This window comes from Oncorhynchus mykiss, chromosome 17 (assembly GCF_013265735.2).
Source record: "Oncorhynchus mykiss isolate Arlee chromosome 17, USDA_OmykA_1.1, whole genome shotgun sequence".
In the NCBI taxonomy this organism is placed as follows: domain Eukaryota; kingdom Metazoa; phylum Chordata; class Actinopteri; order Salmoniformes; family Salmonidae; genus Oncorhynchus; species Oncorhynchus mykiss.
Window position 1 is genome coordinate 74499000 of NC_048581.1, and position 18658 is coordinate 74517657.

General features: G+C 40.5%; 2 protein-coding genes across 5 annotated transcripts in view; both read left to right on the plus strand.

Moving 5' to 3' along the window:
* Positions 1 to 6675, plus strand: part of LOC110494552 (protein NDRG3) — a 49656-nt gene extending 42981 nt beyond the window's left edge. For 3 of the 4 annotated variants that reach the window (XM_021569719.2, XM_036950638.1, XM_021569720.2), the window contains 2 exons: positions 4683 to 4721; positions 5238 to 6675. In XM_021569719.2, coding sequence (XP_021425394.2) covers positions 4683 to 4721; positions 5238 to 5410 — 212 coding nt within the window. In that variant the 3' untranslated portion in view covers positions 5411 to 6675. The remainder of the gene's footprint in view (positions 1 to 4682; positions 4722 to 5237) is intronic. The other variant, XM_021569721.2, reaches the window with a different exon arrangement.
* A 5106-nt stretch (positions 6676 to 11781) lies between these two features.
* On the plus strand, positions 11782 to 18439 carry LOC110493253 (src-like-adapter 2). Its single transcript, XM_021567515.2, has 7 exons — positions 11782 to 11878; positions 12021 to 12110; positions 12191 to 12277; positions 16262 to 16365; positions 16551 to 16700; positions 17399 to 17531; positions 17734 to 18439. Exons 1-7 carry the CDS (start codon positions 11811 to 11813, stop codon positions 17867 to 17869), a joined length of 768 nt encoding a protein of 255 aa, XP_021423190.2. The 5' UTR covers positions 11782 to 11810; the 3' UTR covers positions 17870 to 18439.
* Positions 18440 to 18658: the final 219 nt, after the last annotated feature.

An 18658-nucleotide genomic window follows, 5' to 3' on the forward strand; every position in this document is an offset into this window, starting at 1 on the left:
TTTAGTCAGGAATAGCCATGGACCAAAAGAGAAAAGCTGATGTGAAAAATAAATGGTCTGACCTTAAACTGCAAGGGGAAAAACAATTAGCCATACATAACCAGCAGGAATATCACTTAGGTCAAGTCCAGACTTTTTAAAATTTGTAACATTTTTATTTCACCTTTATTTAACCAGGTAGGCAAGCTGAGAACAAGTTCTCATTTACAACTGCGACCTGGCCAAGATAAAGCAAAGCAGTGTGACAAAAACAACAACACAGAGTTACACATGGAATAAACAAGCGTACAGTCAATAACACAATAGAAAAAGTCTATATACAGTGTGTGCAAATGCGTGAGGAGGTAAGGCAATAAATAGGCCAAAGTAGCGAAGAAATTACAATTTAGCAAATTAACACTGGAGTGATAGATGTGCAAATGATGATGTGCAAGTAGAAATACTGGTGTGCAAAAGAGCAAAAAAGTTCAAAACAATATGGGGATGAAGTAGGTAGATTGGATGGGCTGTTTACAGATGGTCCGTGTACAGCTGCAGCGATTGGTAAGCTGCTCAGATAGCTCATGCTTAAAGTTAGTGAGGGAGATATGTCTCCAACTTCAGCGATTTTTGCAATTCGTTCCAGTCACTGGCAGCAGAGAACTGGAAGGAAAGGCGGCGAAAGTAGGTGTTGGCTTTGGGGATGACCAGTGAGATATACCTGCTGGAGCGCGTGCTACGGGTGGGTGTTGTTATGGTGACCAGTGAGCTGAGATAATGCGGCGCTTTATCTAGCAGAGACTTATAGATGACCTGGAGCCAGTGGGTCTGGCGACGAATATGTAGCGAGGGCTAGTTGACGAGAGCATACAGGTCGCAGTGGTGGGTGGTATATGGGGCTTTGGGGACAAAAATGGATGGCACTGTGATAGACTGCTATTCAGTTTGCTGAGTAGAGTGTTGGAGGCAATTTTGTAAAATCGCAGAAGTTGAGGATCAATAGGATAGTCCGTTTTACGAGGGTATGTTTGGCAGTGTGAGTGAAAGAGTATTTTTTGCGAAATAGGAAGCCGATTCTAGATTTAATTTTGGATTGGAGATGTTTAATATGAGAAGGAGAGTTTACAGTCTATCCAGATTTGTAGTTGTCCACATATTCTAAGTCAGAACCGTCCAGAGTAGTGATGCTAGTTAGGCGGGCGGGTGTGGGCAGCGATCGGTAGAAAAGCATTTAGTTTTACTAGCGTCTAGGAGCAGTTGGAGGCCACTGAAGGAGAGTTGTATGGCATTGAAGCTTGTTTGGAGGTTTGTTAACACAGTGTCCAAAGAAGGGCCAGATGTATACAGAATGGTGTCGTCTACATAGTGGTGGATCAGGGAATCACCCGCAGCAAAAGCGACATCATTGATATATACAGAGAAAAGAGCCCAAGAATTGAACCCTGTGGTACCCCCATAGAGACTGCCATAGGTCAGGACAACAGGCCCTCCGATTTGACACACTAAACTTTATCTGAGAAGTAGTTGGTGAACCAGTCAAGGCAGTCATTTGAGAAACCAAGGCCATTGAGTCTGCCGATAAGAATGCGGTGATTGACAGAGTCGAAAGCCTTGGCCAGGTCGATGAAGACGGCTGCACAGTACTGTCTTTTATCGATGGTGGTTATGATATCGTTTAGTATCTTGAGCGTGGCTGTGGTGTACCTGTGACCAGCTCGGTAACCGGATAACACAGTGGAGAAGGTACGGTGGAATTCTAAATGGTCAGTGATCTGTTTGTTAACTTGGCTTTCAAAGACTTTAGAAAGGCAGGGCAGGATGGATATAGGTCTGTAACAGTTTGGGTCTAGGGGTTAGGGAATGCAACAATGGCAACGGATAATTTTAGAAAGAGAGGGTCCAGATTGTCTTGCCCAACTGATTTGTTCGGGTCCAGGTTTTGCAGCTCTTTCAGAACATCTGCTATCTAGAATTGGATGAAGGAGAAGCTGGGGAGGCTTGGGCAAGTAGCTGTGGGGGGTGCGGAGCTGTTAGCCGGGGTTGGGGTAGCCAGGGGGAACGCATGGCCAGCCGTAGAGAAATGCTTCTTGAAATTCTCGATTATCGTGGATTTATTGGTGGTGACAGTGTTTCCTAGCCTCAGTGCAGTGGGCAGCTGGCAGAAGCTGCTCTTATTCTCCATGCTTTACAGTGTCCCAGAACTTTTTGGAATTAGTGCTACAGGATGCAAAGCTAGCCTTAGCTTTCCTAACTGACTACGTATATTGGTTCCTGACGTCACTGAAAAGTTGCATATCACAGGGCATATTCGATGCTTATACAGAATGCCACACTATGTTTTTGTGCTGGTCAAGGGCAGTCAAGTCTGGGGTGAACCAAGGGCTATATCTGTTCTTAGTTCTACATTTTTTTAATGGGCATGCTTATTTAAGATGGTGAGGAAAGCACTTTTAAAGAGCAACCAGGCATCCTCTACTGACAGGATGAGGTCAATATCCTTCCAGGATACCCGGACCAGGTCGATTAGAAAGGCCTGCTTGCTGAAGTATTTTAGGGAGCGTTTGACAGTGATGAGGCAGTGATCGCTGAGATCCTGATTGAAATCAGCAGAGGTGTATTTGGAGGGCAAGTTGGTCAGGATAATATCTATGAGGGTGCCATGTTTACGGATTTAGGGTTGTACCTGGTGGGTTCCTTGATAATGTGTGTGAGATTAAGGGCATCTAGCTTAGATTGTAGGACTGCCGGGGTGTTAACCTTTCTGATCTCCCCATCCCGGATCCGGGTTCGTGAATACAGACTCAAGCTCATTACCATAACGCAACGTTAACTATTCATGAAAATCGCAAATGAAATGAAATAAATATGCTAGCTCTCAAGCTTAGCCTTTTGTTAACAACACTGTCATCTCAGATTTTCAAAATATGCTTCTCAACCATTGCAAAACAAGCATTTGTGTAACAGTATTGATGGCTAACGTAGCATTTAGCATTAGCATTCAGCTGGCAACATTTACACAAAAAAACAGAAAAGCATTCAAAAAAATCATTTACCTTTGAAGAACTTCAGATGTTTTCAATGAGGAGACTCTCAGATAGCAAATGTTCAGTTTTTCCTGAAAGATTATTTGTTTAGGACAAATCGCTCCGTTTTCTGCGTCACGTTTAGCTATGAAAAAACCCCTGTATCCAGGATTGTGTAAATCTATCAGCAAGCTCATTAGCATAACACAACGTTAACTATTTATGAAAATCGCAAATGAAATGAAATAAATATGCCATCTCTCAAGCTTAGCCTTTTGTAAACAACACTGTCATCTCAGATTTTCAAAATATGCTTCTCAACCATAGGAAAACAATCATTTGTGTAAAAGTAGCTAGCTAGAGTTAGCATTTCGCGTTAGCATTTAGCGTTAGCATTAGCGTTAGCATCCAGCACGCAACATTAACAAAAACATAAAAGCCTTCAAATAAAATCATTTACCTTTGAAGAACTTCTGATGTTTTCAATGAGGATACTCTCAGTTAGATAGCAGATGCTCAGTTTTTCCAAAAAGATTCCTTGTGTATTAGAAATAGCTCCGTTTTATACATCACATTTGGCTACCAAAAAAAATCCATAAATTCAGTCCTCAAAACGCAAACTTTTTTCCAAATTAACTCCATAATATCGACTGAAAACATGGCAAACGTTGTTTAGAATCAATCCTCAAGGTGTTTTTCACATATCTCTTCATTGATACATCGTTCTTGGAAAAATGCTTTCTCTCCTGAATCCCAGGAGAAAATGCCCGCACCTGAAGATTACGCACAAATTTAGACAAAGGACACCGGGCGGACCTCTGGAAAAAGAGGTATCTGAGCCATGTTGAGTGAGACTAGGGGCTCCGCAGTGAACTAAAACAATGATAACTATCCTAAACAACAGTATACAAGGCATATTGACAGAGAGAGATATAAGGCGAGGCGTAAAGCAATCACGTGTTGATTGGGAGAGCTAGCTAAGACAACAACGGGTAAACATCAGCAGCTTATCTCTACTTTGCGTAGAAATAAGATAATTTCCATGTCAAAGTGAGGTTTTATAAATAACTACTTACACGTGGTTTTCTGCGTAAGTCATACTTAAGATCAAAATTGATCGTAAGTCTGTTTTATAAATGAGGCCCCAGCACAGTATTTCTATGGTAGTAGGCTCTTCTATTTCCTCCCCCAGCCTTCCTCAGTGGGAGCACAGAATCACTCCCTGCAGAGGAAATGTCACAGCCAGATTAGAGATGATTAAAGCCTCTTCTCATTTAGAGAAGGATTCCGAATAGAAATAACAACTCAGCATGACATCAAACACCTTTCTGTGGTTACAGTTTCTCACAGTCGTGTCTCACAATAGTTATCAAGACGACCTATTTACATAAACAGCATCTTGTCTCATTCATACTGTTATCTTTCATCATCATCTTAGTATGAGTAATTCTGCTTTGTCCCTTTGGGCTATCTCTGTCTCTCCCCTACCTACCCCAGATAGAATCAGACCCAGGAAGAACACATCTTTTCTTTCCTTTGTCTCTGTGGTATACAGCAGTTGTCTTTCCCTTAAAAAAATACTTATATTCATTACCTGCTCTTTCATGAACCTTACTCCCTTTCAATATGTTCTCCTTTCTTCTTCTTTCAATCCTTTCCTCCCTCCATCAATGCTAACAGTTCCCTACGTTCTTCTCAGTCACCTGAGCAACGAATCAGGTACCAGGTTTTAAAGCAGTAGCAGTCTCCATTCAGCCTAACACACATTAGATGAATGTCAAGGTATGCTCAGAAAGACATGACATATTGGTATTTTCAGTCGTCTGTATTGTTCAATTAAGTGGAGAACTGTCTGCATACGTTGACATTTTGTCAGGTGGTTATGTTGCTCCTGTAAGCATCGATCTGCTTCTGACTGCCCTCGGTTTGATATGTTTTGCTTCATTTTGCCTTCATTTCTATGTTTTTTTCTGTGCTTTATGCTCGTATTGCATTGCCTTAATTGCAAGACATTCTTGTCAGCGTCTTTGGCTTGCATACTGTATTTAAGCTTTTTCTTTATTTTATCGGTGCCTTTATTTCCTCAGATTTGTCTGCATGGTGAATATCTTCAGTGTTTGTATGATTTATTAATGTAATTCCCAAACAGAGGGAACACGTCATAATGCTTCTTGCATTTGCATGAAGTGCTCTACATTGTGACTGGCATGTTAACACTCCTGTGTTGTGTCGTAGTGCCCACGGCTGGAATGACTCGTCTGGCCCGATCCCGCACCACCTCCTCTACCAGCATCACCTCCATGGACAGCAGCCGCAGCCGCAACATCAACAACCTGCTGGAGGGAGCCAACACCACCGGGGGTCTGGACAACCAGCCTGGGCCCCAGACCATGGAGGTCTCCTGCTAAACCTCCCTATCTCTTCCTCACTCCACACTGGGTAGCAGCCCTCAGTGGTGCCCCTATCCTCCTCCAGTAACTTATGTCTCCCTGTCTCTCTCTCCAACCCTGCTCCTAAATTACTCAATCCCAGGGGGTTATGTGATGAATTGTGTGATTAATATGAGAATATATATACAAATGCATATTAAATATTATACTGTATACACGTCAAACTTCCATTCACAAGCGGAGGGGACAAAATAAAGAATGAGTCAGATATACATACACTGTATACGCAAAGGGTCTAGAGATGGTACAATCCCCCACCTTTCATTTGATAGGTGTGCATGTCTCCTTGTGCAAAGTGAATCTGGAGACTTACTCTTCCAGATTCAATTACCTTATGTCCCTCTTATTTTGTTTTTCCCATTATTGCCTTTCTCGTATTTTATTTATTTGGTTCACCATGTGTCTGTGTGTAGAGGATTGGTTCCTGCGTCACAGGAGGGGTTGAAGAGTCCCATCTCTCACATCCACTGTAGCCCAAACACACACTCCCTCCTCAGTCCTTCTCTATTCCTCTTATCTAGAACACAATTACACTAAATACCTACATTCATTGCACATATTTAGACCACTTTTTTAATTGATATTTTTTACGTTGTGAACTGTGAACACACGCCTCCTTTGATTGTGTGGCAAAGTGTAGATGTGTGATATACTGTACTGTACCTTGCTGCATTGCTCTGTTCTGCCGAGTCACTCCATTCACACTGTAGAATGATCACTCAAGCTGGGTACAAAACATAATATTCATGATTTTCAATACATTTCTCTGCATTGTGTTCTTTTCCCAGGTGTATGTGACAAAAAAAACACATTAACAAATATATAGTGGCCCAATTCACAGAATGAATGCAGAGGATTATGGTTGGACTAGGACATATACTTGCTTTTTAGGAGGAATATGGAAAAGCATAAATAAAGGCAATAGGAAAGAACTGTGGGCCAATGTGATTGTGTAGATTAAAAGTTCCTTTCATCTGTGTGTTTTAAAAATGCTTTTTCTTCGTAATTGATGTCATCTTTTTCTGTTTTACACTTTTGTAGTTTTTTTAGTCTGTTGACTCATCTCTTGAGTAGACATAGACAATGAATAACAACTTCAGCCTGTTATGATGTGGAAATGTGTTCAGTCTTCACTGAGGGTCAGTGGTGCTTCCCACTGTCTGCTGATTCAACTCATTTATACTACTGTGCTACTAAATAAAGCTAGAAGATGAAAAATAGTTCATTTTCTTTGTTTATATCTTGTGTTTCCACGATAACACTCAATCTAATAGTAGCAAAGGGTTAAGAAAAATAATCAGCATTTCAGATTAAAACAGGTGACATACTTCTGTTTTGTCTTGAATTAATCAAATTAACTACCATCTAACAACTCCAGGAATCGCTTGCTGTCCAGGCTTTTGTACCTCCGTGCTATCCGAGACTTGTACAGTAGGCGTGCCTTACATCCTGAGTTCACCTCTCTTGCACTCTCACTTTTAATGGATGATGTGATGGAAGCTATCATATTCTGAATGATACCAGAAAAGACAGTAGAAAGTTCCATATGTTTAGAAAGTAACGCATCATAACATGCAACTACCTCTGCAAGCTCCATGGAGTTGCCCATGTTAATGGAACTTTCCCTCTCTTTGTTGTCCTCTAAAAGCTCATTCTTGCATAACCAAAAATGCAGTGGTGTCGATAAACCGCTTGAGAAAATCCCTGTCTCTTCTTACTTTCTCGTTGTGTTGTGTAGTTTGAATGCGCAGATCTTGGTCCATTACATGATCGATTGTCATACTCAAGTAAAAGTAAAGCTACCTTCATAGAAAATGACTCAAGTAAAAGGGAAAGTCAACCAGTAAATACTACTTGAGTAAAAGTATAAAAGTATTTGGTTTTAAATATACTTAAGTATCAAAAGTAAATGTACTTGCTAAGCTTTACTACAGTGTCAAAGGTAAAAGTACTAATGATTTCAAATTCCTTATATATGCACCTCAGCCACGCTCAAGGTCCTAAACGATATCATAACCGCCATCGATAAGAGACATTACTGTGCAGCCGTATTCATCGACCTGGCCAAGGCTTTCGACTCTGTCAATCAACACATTCTTATTGGCAGACTCGACAGCCTTGGTTTCTCAAATGATTGCCTCGCCTGGTTTACCAACTACTTCTCTGATAGAGTTCAGTGTGTCAAATCGGAGGGCCTGTTGTCCGTACCTCTGGCAGTCTATATGGGGTGCAACAGGGTTCAATCCTCCGGCCGACTCTCTTCTCTGTATACATCAAGGATGTTGCTCTTGCTGCTGGGGATTCTCTGGTACACCTCTATGCAGACGACACCATTCTGTATACTTCTGGCCCCTATTTGGACACTGTGTTAGCTAACCTCCAGACGAGCTTCAATGCCATACAACTCTCCTTCCGTGGCCTCCAACTGCTCTTAAACGCAAGTAAAACTAAATGCATGCTATTCAATTGATCACTGCCCGCACCTGCTCGCCCATCCAGCATTACTACTCTGGACGGCTCTGACTTAGAATACGTGGACAACTACAAATACCTAGGTGTCTGGTTAGACTGTAAACTCTCCTTCCAGACTCACATTAAGCATCTCCAATCCAAAATTAAATGTAGAATTGGCTAGAAAGCATCCTTCACTCATGCTGCCAAACATACCCTCGTAAAACTGACCATCCTACCGATCCTCGACTTCAGTGATGTCATCTATAAAATAGCCTCCAACACTCTACTCAACAAACTGGATGCAGTCTATCACAGTGCTGTCCGTTTTGTCACCAAAGTCCCATACACTACCCACCATTGCGACATGTCATCATTGGTTGGCCCTCGCTTCATACTCGTCGCCAAACCGACTGGCTACAGGTTATCTATAAGTCTTTGCTAGATAAAGCCCCGCCTTATCTCAGCTCACTGGTCACCATAGCAGCACCCACTCGTAGCACGCGCTCCAGCAGGTATATCTCACTGGTCAGCCCCAAAGCCAATCCCTCCTTTGTTCGTCTTTCCTTCCAGTTCTCTGCTGCCAATGACTGGAACGAACTGCAAAAATCTCTGAAGCTGGAGACTCGTATCTCCCTCACTAGCTTTAAGCACCAGCTGTCAGAGCAGCTCACAGATCACTGCACCTGTACATAGCCCATCTGTAAACAGCCCATCTATCTACCTACCTCATCCCCATACAGTATTTATTTATTTATCTTGCTCCTTTGCACCCCAGTATCTCTACTTGCACAGTCATCTTCTGCACATCTACCATTCCAGTGTTTAATTGCTATATTGTAATTACTTCGCCACCATAGCCTATGTATTGCCTTAACTCCCTTATCTTACCTCATTTGCACTCACTGTATATAGACTTTTTATTTCTTCTTTTGTTCTACTGTATTATTGACTATGTTTTGTTTATTCCATGTGTAACTCTGTGTTGTTGTATGTGTCGAATTGTTATGCTTTATCTTGGCCAGGTCGCAGTTGCAAATGAGAACTTGTTCTCAACTAGCCTACCTGGTTAAATAAAGGTGAAATAAATAAAATAAAAATACAAAATATTAGGCAAACCAGACAGCACCATGTTCTTTTTTTTCTCTTTTTTTACAGATAGTCAGGGGCACTCCAACACTCAGACATAATTCACAAATGAAGCATTTGTGTTGAGTGAGTCCGCCAGATTAGAGGCAGTAGGGATGACCAGGGATGTTCGGTTGATAAGTGCATGAATTGCACCATTTTCCTGTCCTGCTAAGCAGTCAAAATGTTACGACTACTTTTGGGTGTCAGGGAAAATGTATGGAGTAAAAAGTAGATTATTTTCTTTAGAAATGTAGTGAAGTAAAAGTAAAAGTTGTCAGAAATATAAATAGTAAATTAAAGTACAGATACCCAAAGGAAACGACTTATGTAGTACATTAAAGTATTTTACTGAACTACTTTACACCACTGCTAACTGGACACAGAAATAAAGTTCTGAAACCAAGAAAACAATTCATAATATACCTCCCCGTCTCCTGTAATTAGATTTTTAAAATTTGAGTTGAATAATATCCCCAAAATTCTCAACTATCACTCTTTACTCTCTTCTTCTACTTTGATATAATGGTGTTTGTGACACTTTTCTCTCTCAGTCTCTATTCAACAATGCCACCAAGCCTCTCAACCCCCATAATGCTCTGTGGCACAACCCCAATACAACACACTAGGTTAATTCTCTGATCCTAATTCTATGATTGGATGGACAATATGTCAGTTATTACTGAAAAATCTTTGACCGCGTCCTCCAGAAGTGGTCATAATTACCATGTATGTCTATGGAAGGGGGTGAGGCCTATGAGTTTCCTAGGTTTTGTATTGAAATCAATGTAGCCAGAGGAGAACGGAAGCTAGCTGTCCTCCAGCTACACCATGGTGCTACCCCCGACCGTGCTGTTGAAGTTACTGTAGACCTTTATTGCAAAACAGTGTGTTTTAATGAATTATTTGGTGACATTAATATATTTAGTATAGTTTAATGTTTCACTATTTTAATTTTTATGAAATTTCACTGAGGAGGATGGTCCTCCCCTTCCTCCTCTGAGGAGCCTCACTGCACCATTAACAATAACAGGGGAGGTGTGCATGTTTTGGGGGCATGATCTTTGACCCTCCGTAACTTTCTCACTCATCATTATTCACGATTCATTCAGGATTATCCATAATCATGGTAGCATCCTCATTAATGTAGAAGTGTTCAGAAACATATTATATTCTTATTTACAGTAAAGTGACTCCCAAATGACACAAAGCATTATTTACTACTCATTTCTATTGGGCACAAAATAATCTGAAACACAACCAAAACGAACTGCAAATGCATGCAACAAGTTTGTAGAATCACACACTTGATGTTGTCATTCCGTGCTAGCAAAACTGGGATCAAATACTAAACTTTTGACTAATTTACTTTTTAGGAATCTTTAGGGGTGTCAATCATTATTAAATCAATATGACTTGTTGAACAAAATCTCTTTCTCTGAGCAATTGCATTAGATTAAAATAATAGAATTTCCGAAAGATGTTGAGCATACGATATATCTCAGTATTAGAATTATATATTTTATATAGTAATTATTGCTCATCTTTAGCAAGGGTGTCACTAATTTCGGGCCCCACTGTATATATCCTACCCATTACAGTATAGAACAATAACATATTTACAGTGCTGTGGAAAAAACACTGATCAAATGCATCATAACATTACAGGATGTAACATTCCTCTACTTCATTTGAATCTGCAACTTGTTTTCAGAGAAGCGTATACATATTACTGTAAATCTGACACACTCAGTCCTCCCAGCTGGTTATGGTATTTTCAGTAGGCGTATACGTTCTTGTGGTGTATTCATGACTCAAAGCTCTGATGCTGATTGCTGATAGATTACATTAGCCTAGAAAAGTAGTATGTCATTTCAGCAGAATTTTTATCTCATGTTTTTGTGCATACTATACACTTCTGCAGAAATGCGATTTTAAGGATATGAAAAATTATGTCAACCCGTCAATACACACTGTTTTGTGTCAGGATGTCAGGAACTTTGGCATCACAGAAAGCTACTAGAGACATAAAAACCTGTCCTCATCGAGTGGGCCTCTGTCTTGAGTCCTCATCTATCTACCCCCTCAGCCACAGTTGTATAGATAGAGTACTCTCCCAAGAAACGGAGCAGAGGGAGAGACACCTTCTCTTTCTCACGGATTGTGATAGGACAGGGTGTTGATGCCACACTCTCACGCTCACATACACATACACATACATTTGAATGTACAGTGTTCAGGCAGACACTGAAGACAGGACACATAACACTCATGATCTTAGTTGCAGCACTGGTTTTTGCTGAGTGTATATCAGCTACACAGAGGAGGATATAGACAGCTGTGTGTGGTGACCCACCATAATTACCCAACAGTTAAACACCAATTCAATAAGGTGAGTAAGTTTCAGTTTTTACTTTAGAACTCATTAACATACAGTACCATGGAAGCACGTTTTATTGCATTTACACTAATGAAAAGTTATTCCACTGGTAGTTATACTTCTATAAGGCCTGTGTATTGTAAAGTGTACCTGAACCCTTTATTTTGTCACAGTCAGTGTTTAGATCATAAGGACTACGTACAAGGCTCGTCATAATAATTTTTGAATGGAAACTTGTCAGATTATTGAGGAAATTATGGTTTCTTGTTGTGGTTAATTCTGTCCCTGTGTCATCTTGTTTGTGTAACCCGAATGACAAAAGAAGATAGATGACAGTACACTCCTCTCTCTCTCAGCCTAAGGAGCCATCCAGACATACAGCTAGAGAAGCAGCTGGTCATGGGGACTTGCCCAATCAAAGTATGGTCCAATATGCCAACTCTGAAGAATCCAACTGAACCTGCAATGTCAGGTAAGACTAAACACCAGCTTTTTCCATAGGTCATTTGAATTATTGATTTGTTAACTCAATTTGAAAGAATCCTCCAGCCAGCCTGAATGCTGATTGCAACTATTAAAAAACATTCTTCTTTTTTTAGACGATAACAGGCCCATGGTGGTATCCCTCTATGACATCCCCTCCCAAGGTCCCTTGGAATCCAGCATCCATATAGGGGAGAGGCTCACGGTGTTATTAGAGTAAGTGTCATACCTGCATGGAGCTGTACATGTAGTGTATGTGGTAATTTGGTTGAAAACACTGATCTCTTTAATTGCAGCGATGGGGATTTTTGGGTGGTGCGATCCACAACGACAGGCAATGAGAGTTATATCCCCAGCAACTACACTGCCAAAGTAATTAACAGGTAAGATAACTACTACTTGTTCTCACTTTTTATTTCTGACTGTCACAGCTGTTTACGATGAGTGGATGTCATGAGAGAGTGGGTATTGGAATTCATCAATAGGAAAGAGAGAGAGGTGGGGACTCCACTTAAGGGTGGGAGATTGTGTATACACTAAAGGGGAAAGGGGATACCTAGTCAGACGTACAACTGAACGCCTTCAACTGAAATGTGTCTTCCACATTTAACCCAACCCCTCTGAATCAGAGAGGTGCGGGGGGCTGTCTTAATCGACATCCACGTCTTCGGAGCCCAGGGAACAGTGGGTCAACTGTCTTGATCAGGGGCAGAACAACAGATTATTATCTTGTCAACTCAGGGATTCGATCCAGCAACCTTCCTGCTACGCCACCATGTCTGTGTCAATAATCAGTTAATCCGACTATTCTCTCATCATTAATTTATTTAATTTGAGTAGTTATCGAATGTTGGTAGGTCATATTTCTCTATTTTTATGTTACTCCTTAATCGCTATGATAAATAGTTTTTCTTGAATGTATTTTTAACAGAGCTCAGATTTACTTTGAAGTGCAAAGTGTAGCAATACAGGTGCGTAGCAGGAAGATTGGAATCCTGTGAACCAAGAAGTTGTGAGTTCCAATCCCAGATTAGGTCATGCTGATTGCCAATTACTGTATAAATGAACATACAGAATGTAATCATGTACTGTGTGTGACTAGTTTCACAGCCTTTTCCTTTGTAAAATGCCAAAAACAATAATTTCGAGTTGATGGAACATTTGAGACAAATTGAGCAAACACATAATTTAAAGTTGACTGAATGTTTTCCTACGTTTCCTCATGTTGGAGCAAAATTTGGGAAAACTAAAAATGTTAAATTCAGGTAACACTTTAACTGAAAAGTTGAGTAAACAAAAAAAATACTTAAGAATATTTAGTTGAAACAACTAGATTTTTTTTTACAGTGCAGCAGAACACTTTTTGGTTCCATGTAGAATTGTTTGGGGTTTCATGTAGAAGCCACTGTGGAAAGGGTTCTACATGGAATCGAAAAGTGTACTACCTGGAACCAAAATAGTTATTCCTGGTCCTAGAACCAAAAAGGGTTCTTCAAAGGGTGGGGACAGCCGAGTAACCTTTTTTTCTAACAGCGTAGGTGAACTGTGACTTTCTAGTGTATGTAGGCAGAGTTATTTTGTTCTCTCGCTCTCAATGACATCATCATCCCCCCTCAGTGGGGTATGATTGCAGCTGTAGTTTCAGTTGAGTTTCCTAACAGTGTGGAGAAGTGTGAAAATGTAATGTACACTCTAAAAACAAATGGTTCTATATTTTGCCAAATAAGGGTTATTTGTCTTGTAACCATAACGGATCCCTTTTTGCCGCTATACAGTGGGGCAAAAAAGTATTTAGTCAGCCACCAATTGTGCAGGTTCTCCCACTTAAAAAGATGAGAGAGGCCTGTAATGTTCATCATAGGTACACTTTAACTATGACAGACAAAATGAGAAAAAGAAATCCAGAAAATCACATTGTAGGATTTTTTATGAATTTATTTGCAAATTATGGTGGAAAATAAGTATTTGGTCAATAACAAAAGTTTATCTCAATACTTTGTTATATACCCTTTGTTGGCAATGAGGTCAAACGTTTTCTGTAAGTCTTCACAAGGTTTTCACACACTGTTGCTGGTATTTTGGCCCATTCCTCCATGCAGATCTCCTCTAGAGCAGTGATGTTTTGGGGCTGTTGCTGGGCAACACGGACTTTCAACTCCCTCCAAAGATTTTCTATGGGGTTGCGATCTGGAGACTGGCTAGGCCACTCCAGGACCTTGAAATGATTCTTACGAAGCCACTCCTTCGTTGCCCGGGCGGTGTGTTTGGGATCATTGTCATGCTGAAAAACCCAGCCACGTTTCATCTTCAATGCCCTTGCTGATGGAAGGAGGTTTTCACTCAAAATCTCACGATACATGGCCCCATTCATTCTTTCCTTTACACGGATCAGTCGTCCTGGTCCCTTTGCAGAAAAACAGCCCCAAAGCATGATGTTTCCACCCCCATGCTTCACAGTAGGTTTGGTGTTCTTTGGATGCAACTCAGCATTCTTTGTCCTCCAAACACGACGAGTTGAGTTCTTACCAAAAAGTTATATTTTGGTTTCATCTGACCATATGACATTCTCCCAATCTTCTTCTGGATCATCCAAATGCTCTCTAGCAATCTTCAGACGAGCCTGGACATGTACTGGCTTAAGCAGGGGGACACGTCTGGCACTGCAGGATTTGAATCCCTGGCGGCGTAGTGTGTTACTGATGGTAGGCTTTGTTACTTTGGTCCCAGCTCTCTGCAGGTCATTCACTAGGTCCCCCGTGTGGTTCTGGGATTTTTGCTCACCGTTCTTGTGATCATTTTGACCCCACGGGGTGAGATCTTGCGTGGAGCCCCAGATCGAGGGAGATTATCAGTGGTCTTGTATGTCTTCCATTTCCTAATAATTGCTCCCACAGTTGATTTCTTCAAACCAAGCTGCTTACCTATTGCAGATTCAGTCTTCCCAGCCTGGTGCAGGTCTACAATTTTGTTTCTGGTGTCCTTTGACAGCTCTTTGGTCTTGGCCATAGTGGAGTTTGGAGTGTGATTGTTTGAGGTTGTGGACAGGTGTCTTTTATACTGATAACAAGTTCAAACAGGTGCCACTAATACAGGTAACGAGTGGAGGACAGAGGAGCCTCTTAAAGAAGAAGTTAAAGGTCTGTGAGAGACAGAAATCTTGCTTGTTTGTCAGTGACCAAATACTTATTTTCCACCATAATTTGCAAATACATTCATTAAAAATCCTACAATGTGATTTTCTCATTTTGTCTGTCATAGTTGAAGTGTACCTATGATGAAAATTACAGGCCTCTCTCATCTTTTTAAGTGGGAGAACTTGCACAATTGGTGGCTGACTAAATACTTTTTTGCCCCACTGTATATCTATATATAGCATTTTTTAAAGGTTATATAAAGAACCATGCTCATAAGGTTCTAAATTGGACCTGTATGGTGCTATAAATGACAATTTTCTCTGGTTCTATATAGCACCAAAATAAGGTTTCCATTATGGTTACAATCCCTTTTGGGGCTATATAGAACCCTTTCTAATGGTTATTTTTAGAACCTTTATGGAGAATGGTTCTGTAAAGAACCTTTCTCAATCTCAAAGTTTCTTTGTAGATCATTTTGAAGAACCATACAGGGTTCAAGTGTAGACATTACTGTGAAATGCTTACTTACAAGCCCTTACCCAACAGTGCAGTTCAAGAGCTAAGAAAATGTTTACCAAATAAACTAAAGTAAAAAAATAATCAAAAGTAACACAGTAAAATAACAATAGCAAGCGGTACCGAGTCAATGTGCAGGGGTACAGGTTAGTCAAGGTCATTTGTACATAGGGGTAGGGGTGAAGTGACTATGCATAGATAATAAACAGCGAGGAGCAGCAGTGTACAAAACAAATGGGGAGGGGGTCAATGTAAATAGCCCGGTGGCCATTTGATGAATTGTATTCTACCGTTCTCAATTCACACAAGGCCATATGTAAGTCTTTCACAAGACACCGTCACTGGCCATAGTCATGTATAACGTGTAATGGCATAACACAACAGATTAGATCAACTGGAATGACAAACACACGGTTGTACAAAGAGAGCTGTGAGCAAACCACTTATTCTAATGAGCTCCCGCCCCTTCATTTTATTTATCACTAAAAGATTTTAAAAAATTACTTTTGTGAACCACAAAGAACCATTGAATGGCTCACAGGGTTCATTATGGTTCCACATAGCACCATCACCCTTCCCAAGAACCCTATTTTCTTAGTGTGTAGGCCTACAACCGTAGGAAATTACTACTGTCGTTTCCTAGTAGTGGGAGTTTCATTGTATATTCTTCTTCTTCTGATAGTCAATATTTTAACTTTCTCATCCCGCTCTAATCAGGTGGCAGTATCATGGCATCAGCAGGTTGAATGCAGAGGAGCTGCTGCTGCTGTCACACAATCACACAGGGGCTTTCCTGATCCGAGAGAGTCAGACAAACACAGGTTAGGTGATGTTCATGGCTTTACGCTCATTTCGTTAAATTCATTTAAGTGAATGCTATGTAAAGTTTTTAAAAATGTTCCCATGAGTTATCTAAAAAAAAAAGTTGATGTAAGGACAATAACTATTGTGTGCACTTTTTCTTGACTGTAGCGTGACAAGAGTCCGGTGTTATTTTTACTCACAGAAACCTACTCCCTCTCAGTCCTTGTGAAGAAGGACTCATATCTGGCCACAGTGAAACACTACCGCATCTGTCGCCTCCAAAACGGCTGGTTCTACATCTCCCCCAGCCTCACCTTCTACTCCCTGGGCCAATTAGTGGAACACTACTCTGGTGGGTACAAGCCCATCAACAGGCTCAAATGCATTATTATTAAATATGTAGCACAGTTCATACTTTAGTATGCAAATAGGGCGGACTGTATGGTACTACTGTAGCGATCTGTTCACTAGGGTTGCAAGGGGAGGTTATATTACTGGAAACCTTCGAAGTGTAACAGTACACTAACAACATGTTTTTAATCAGATGACATCTAGTGGCCTTTTGGGGTACTTCAGATCATCACAGGTGTCTTAATTATCTCTGGCTCTCTGCGGCCTCATCACATGTAATATATAGTATATAAAATAATACATGAAGATGATTTTTGAAAAAAAAATATATATATATTGACAAAGCTGTAAAACATTATCCTAAATATAAACCATCAACAGTGAATGCCATTGGTGTTTAACATGGGGGTTTACACATGAAAAATACACTAACAGTCAAAGTTTGGACACACTTACTCAATAACTTTTTACTATTTTCTACATTGTAGAATAATAGTGAAGACATCAAAACTATGAAATAACACATATGGAATCATGCAGTAACCAAACAAGTGTTAAACAAATCAAATATATTTTATATTTGAGATTCTTCGTAGTAGCCACCCTTTGCCTTGACGACAGCTTGCACACTCTTGTCAATCATAAGGAATTTTTTGGCTACAGAATGTTTTAAACATTTGGAAACGTGTCTATCCACAGAGTCAGCAGATGGGTTGTGCTGTTTACTGAGGGAGCCTTGCATCATCCAAGGCTCAAACAAAAGTACCCTGACCACCAGACCGTATCCCAAAGCTATCAGGAGGCCCACACTCAACTGGAATGACGTAGACAGGTGGGGCACATTCCTAAATCTTCCATCTATCATATTTTGTGTCCAAAGTGACCTACACACTATTTATTTCACTGTTTTTCAATATGAAATGAAATGTGATGATTTGTCTATGCAATCAATTGCACTGTATACACATTGTAAGATGATGCATTCTGATGGTAGTTAAAAGTAAATCACATGCCATATGCCTCTGTCTTTCTAGTTCAATGATCTTCAATAAGGCCAGAGTGGATTCAGAGGACTCTCTAGTGAGCGAAGGTCTGAGGGAGGCCGTCAGCTCATACCTCTATATGACAGAGGCCAGCTGCCAGAACTGTGGCAAACACTGGGATACATGAGGAAAGGGAGGACTATGAGAGTAAAATAGCCAGACATTATGCTGTCTGGTCTGCTGTTGTGTAGGTGTAATGGTACTAAGCCAGAAAGGATGAGCCTACCATTTACAACCACAATGAAAAAAATGAAAACTACAAGCACAATCAATGTTTTGATGGTAGAATGTGTGTTAGGGTTCAGGTAGCCACAGGGAAGCCATGTTATGTGGCACTTCTCAAGTCTTCTAATGCTGTAGCTGTGCATGTGCTCAAGAGCACATTTCAGAGGCTGGAACCGAAAGGTATTATCTGTACTGTCTTTGGTATTATGATGTGATGAGCACTTCCTTTCAGCTCTAGGAAGGTTCCATTCTGCTTGTCCACACAGAAATGCCCATGCATTGGTCTATTTTATTTTTTTTACCAAAGAAGGAAGATCACTGAACGACAAGAACGTTTTAATTGTACTAAATGTTGAATCGATTGTTAGTTTGGTCTGCAATCTGTTACTCTGCAATCCATTTGTATATGAATGAAATGCCATGTCTGAACTAACTTGAAACGAACTCTGACTTTTTAGCGCATTTGGCTCGTGGCAGCATGGTTCTGCATGCTCTGGTTGTGAGAATTAGGAATAAATACATTAAGTTGTATATGACAGTTTTGTTTCTTGTCATTGCCAACCTTTTCATACAAAAAAGAGCATCAAAACAAGACAACAGATGCTGTAGTTATCTGGGCCACACGGAGAAAGCGTCCCATGTCAAAACTATTTTCAAATCCTACCACTAGATGCCGCTACTTTTGAATATG

Excerpts from the sequence above, each read along its gene's own strand:
- LOC110493253 (XM_021567515.2), top strand. The coding sequence starts at position 11,811 with ATGGGGACTTGCCCAATCAAAGTATGGTCCAATATGCCAACTCTGAAG. Across the intron at positions 12,111-12,190 it reads AGGCTCACGGTGTTATTAGA|CGATGGGGATTTTTGGGTGG; the intron begins GTAAGTGTCATA and ends CTTTAATTGCAG. Across the intron at positions 16,701-17,398 it reads ATTAGTGGAACACTACTCTG|AGTCAGCAGATGGGTTGTGC; the intron begins GTGGGTACAAGC and ends GTCTATCCACAG.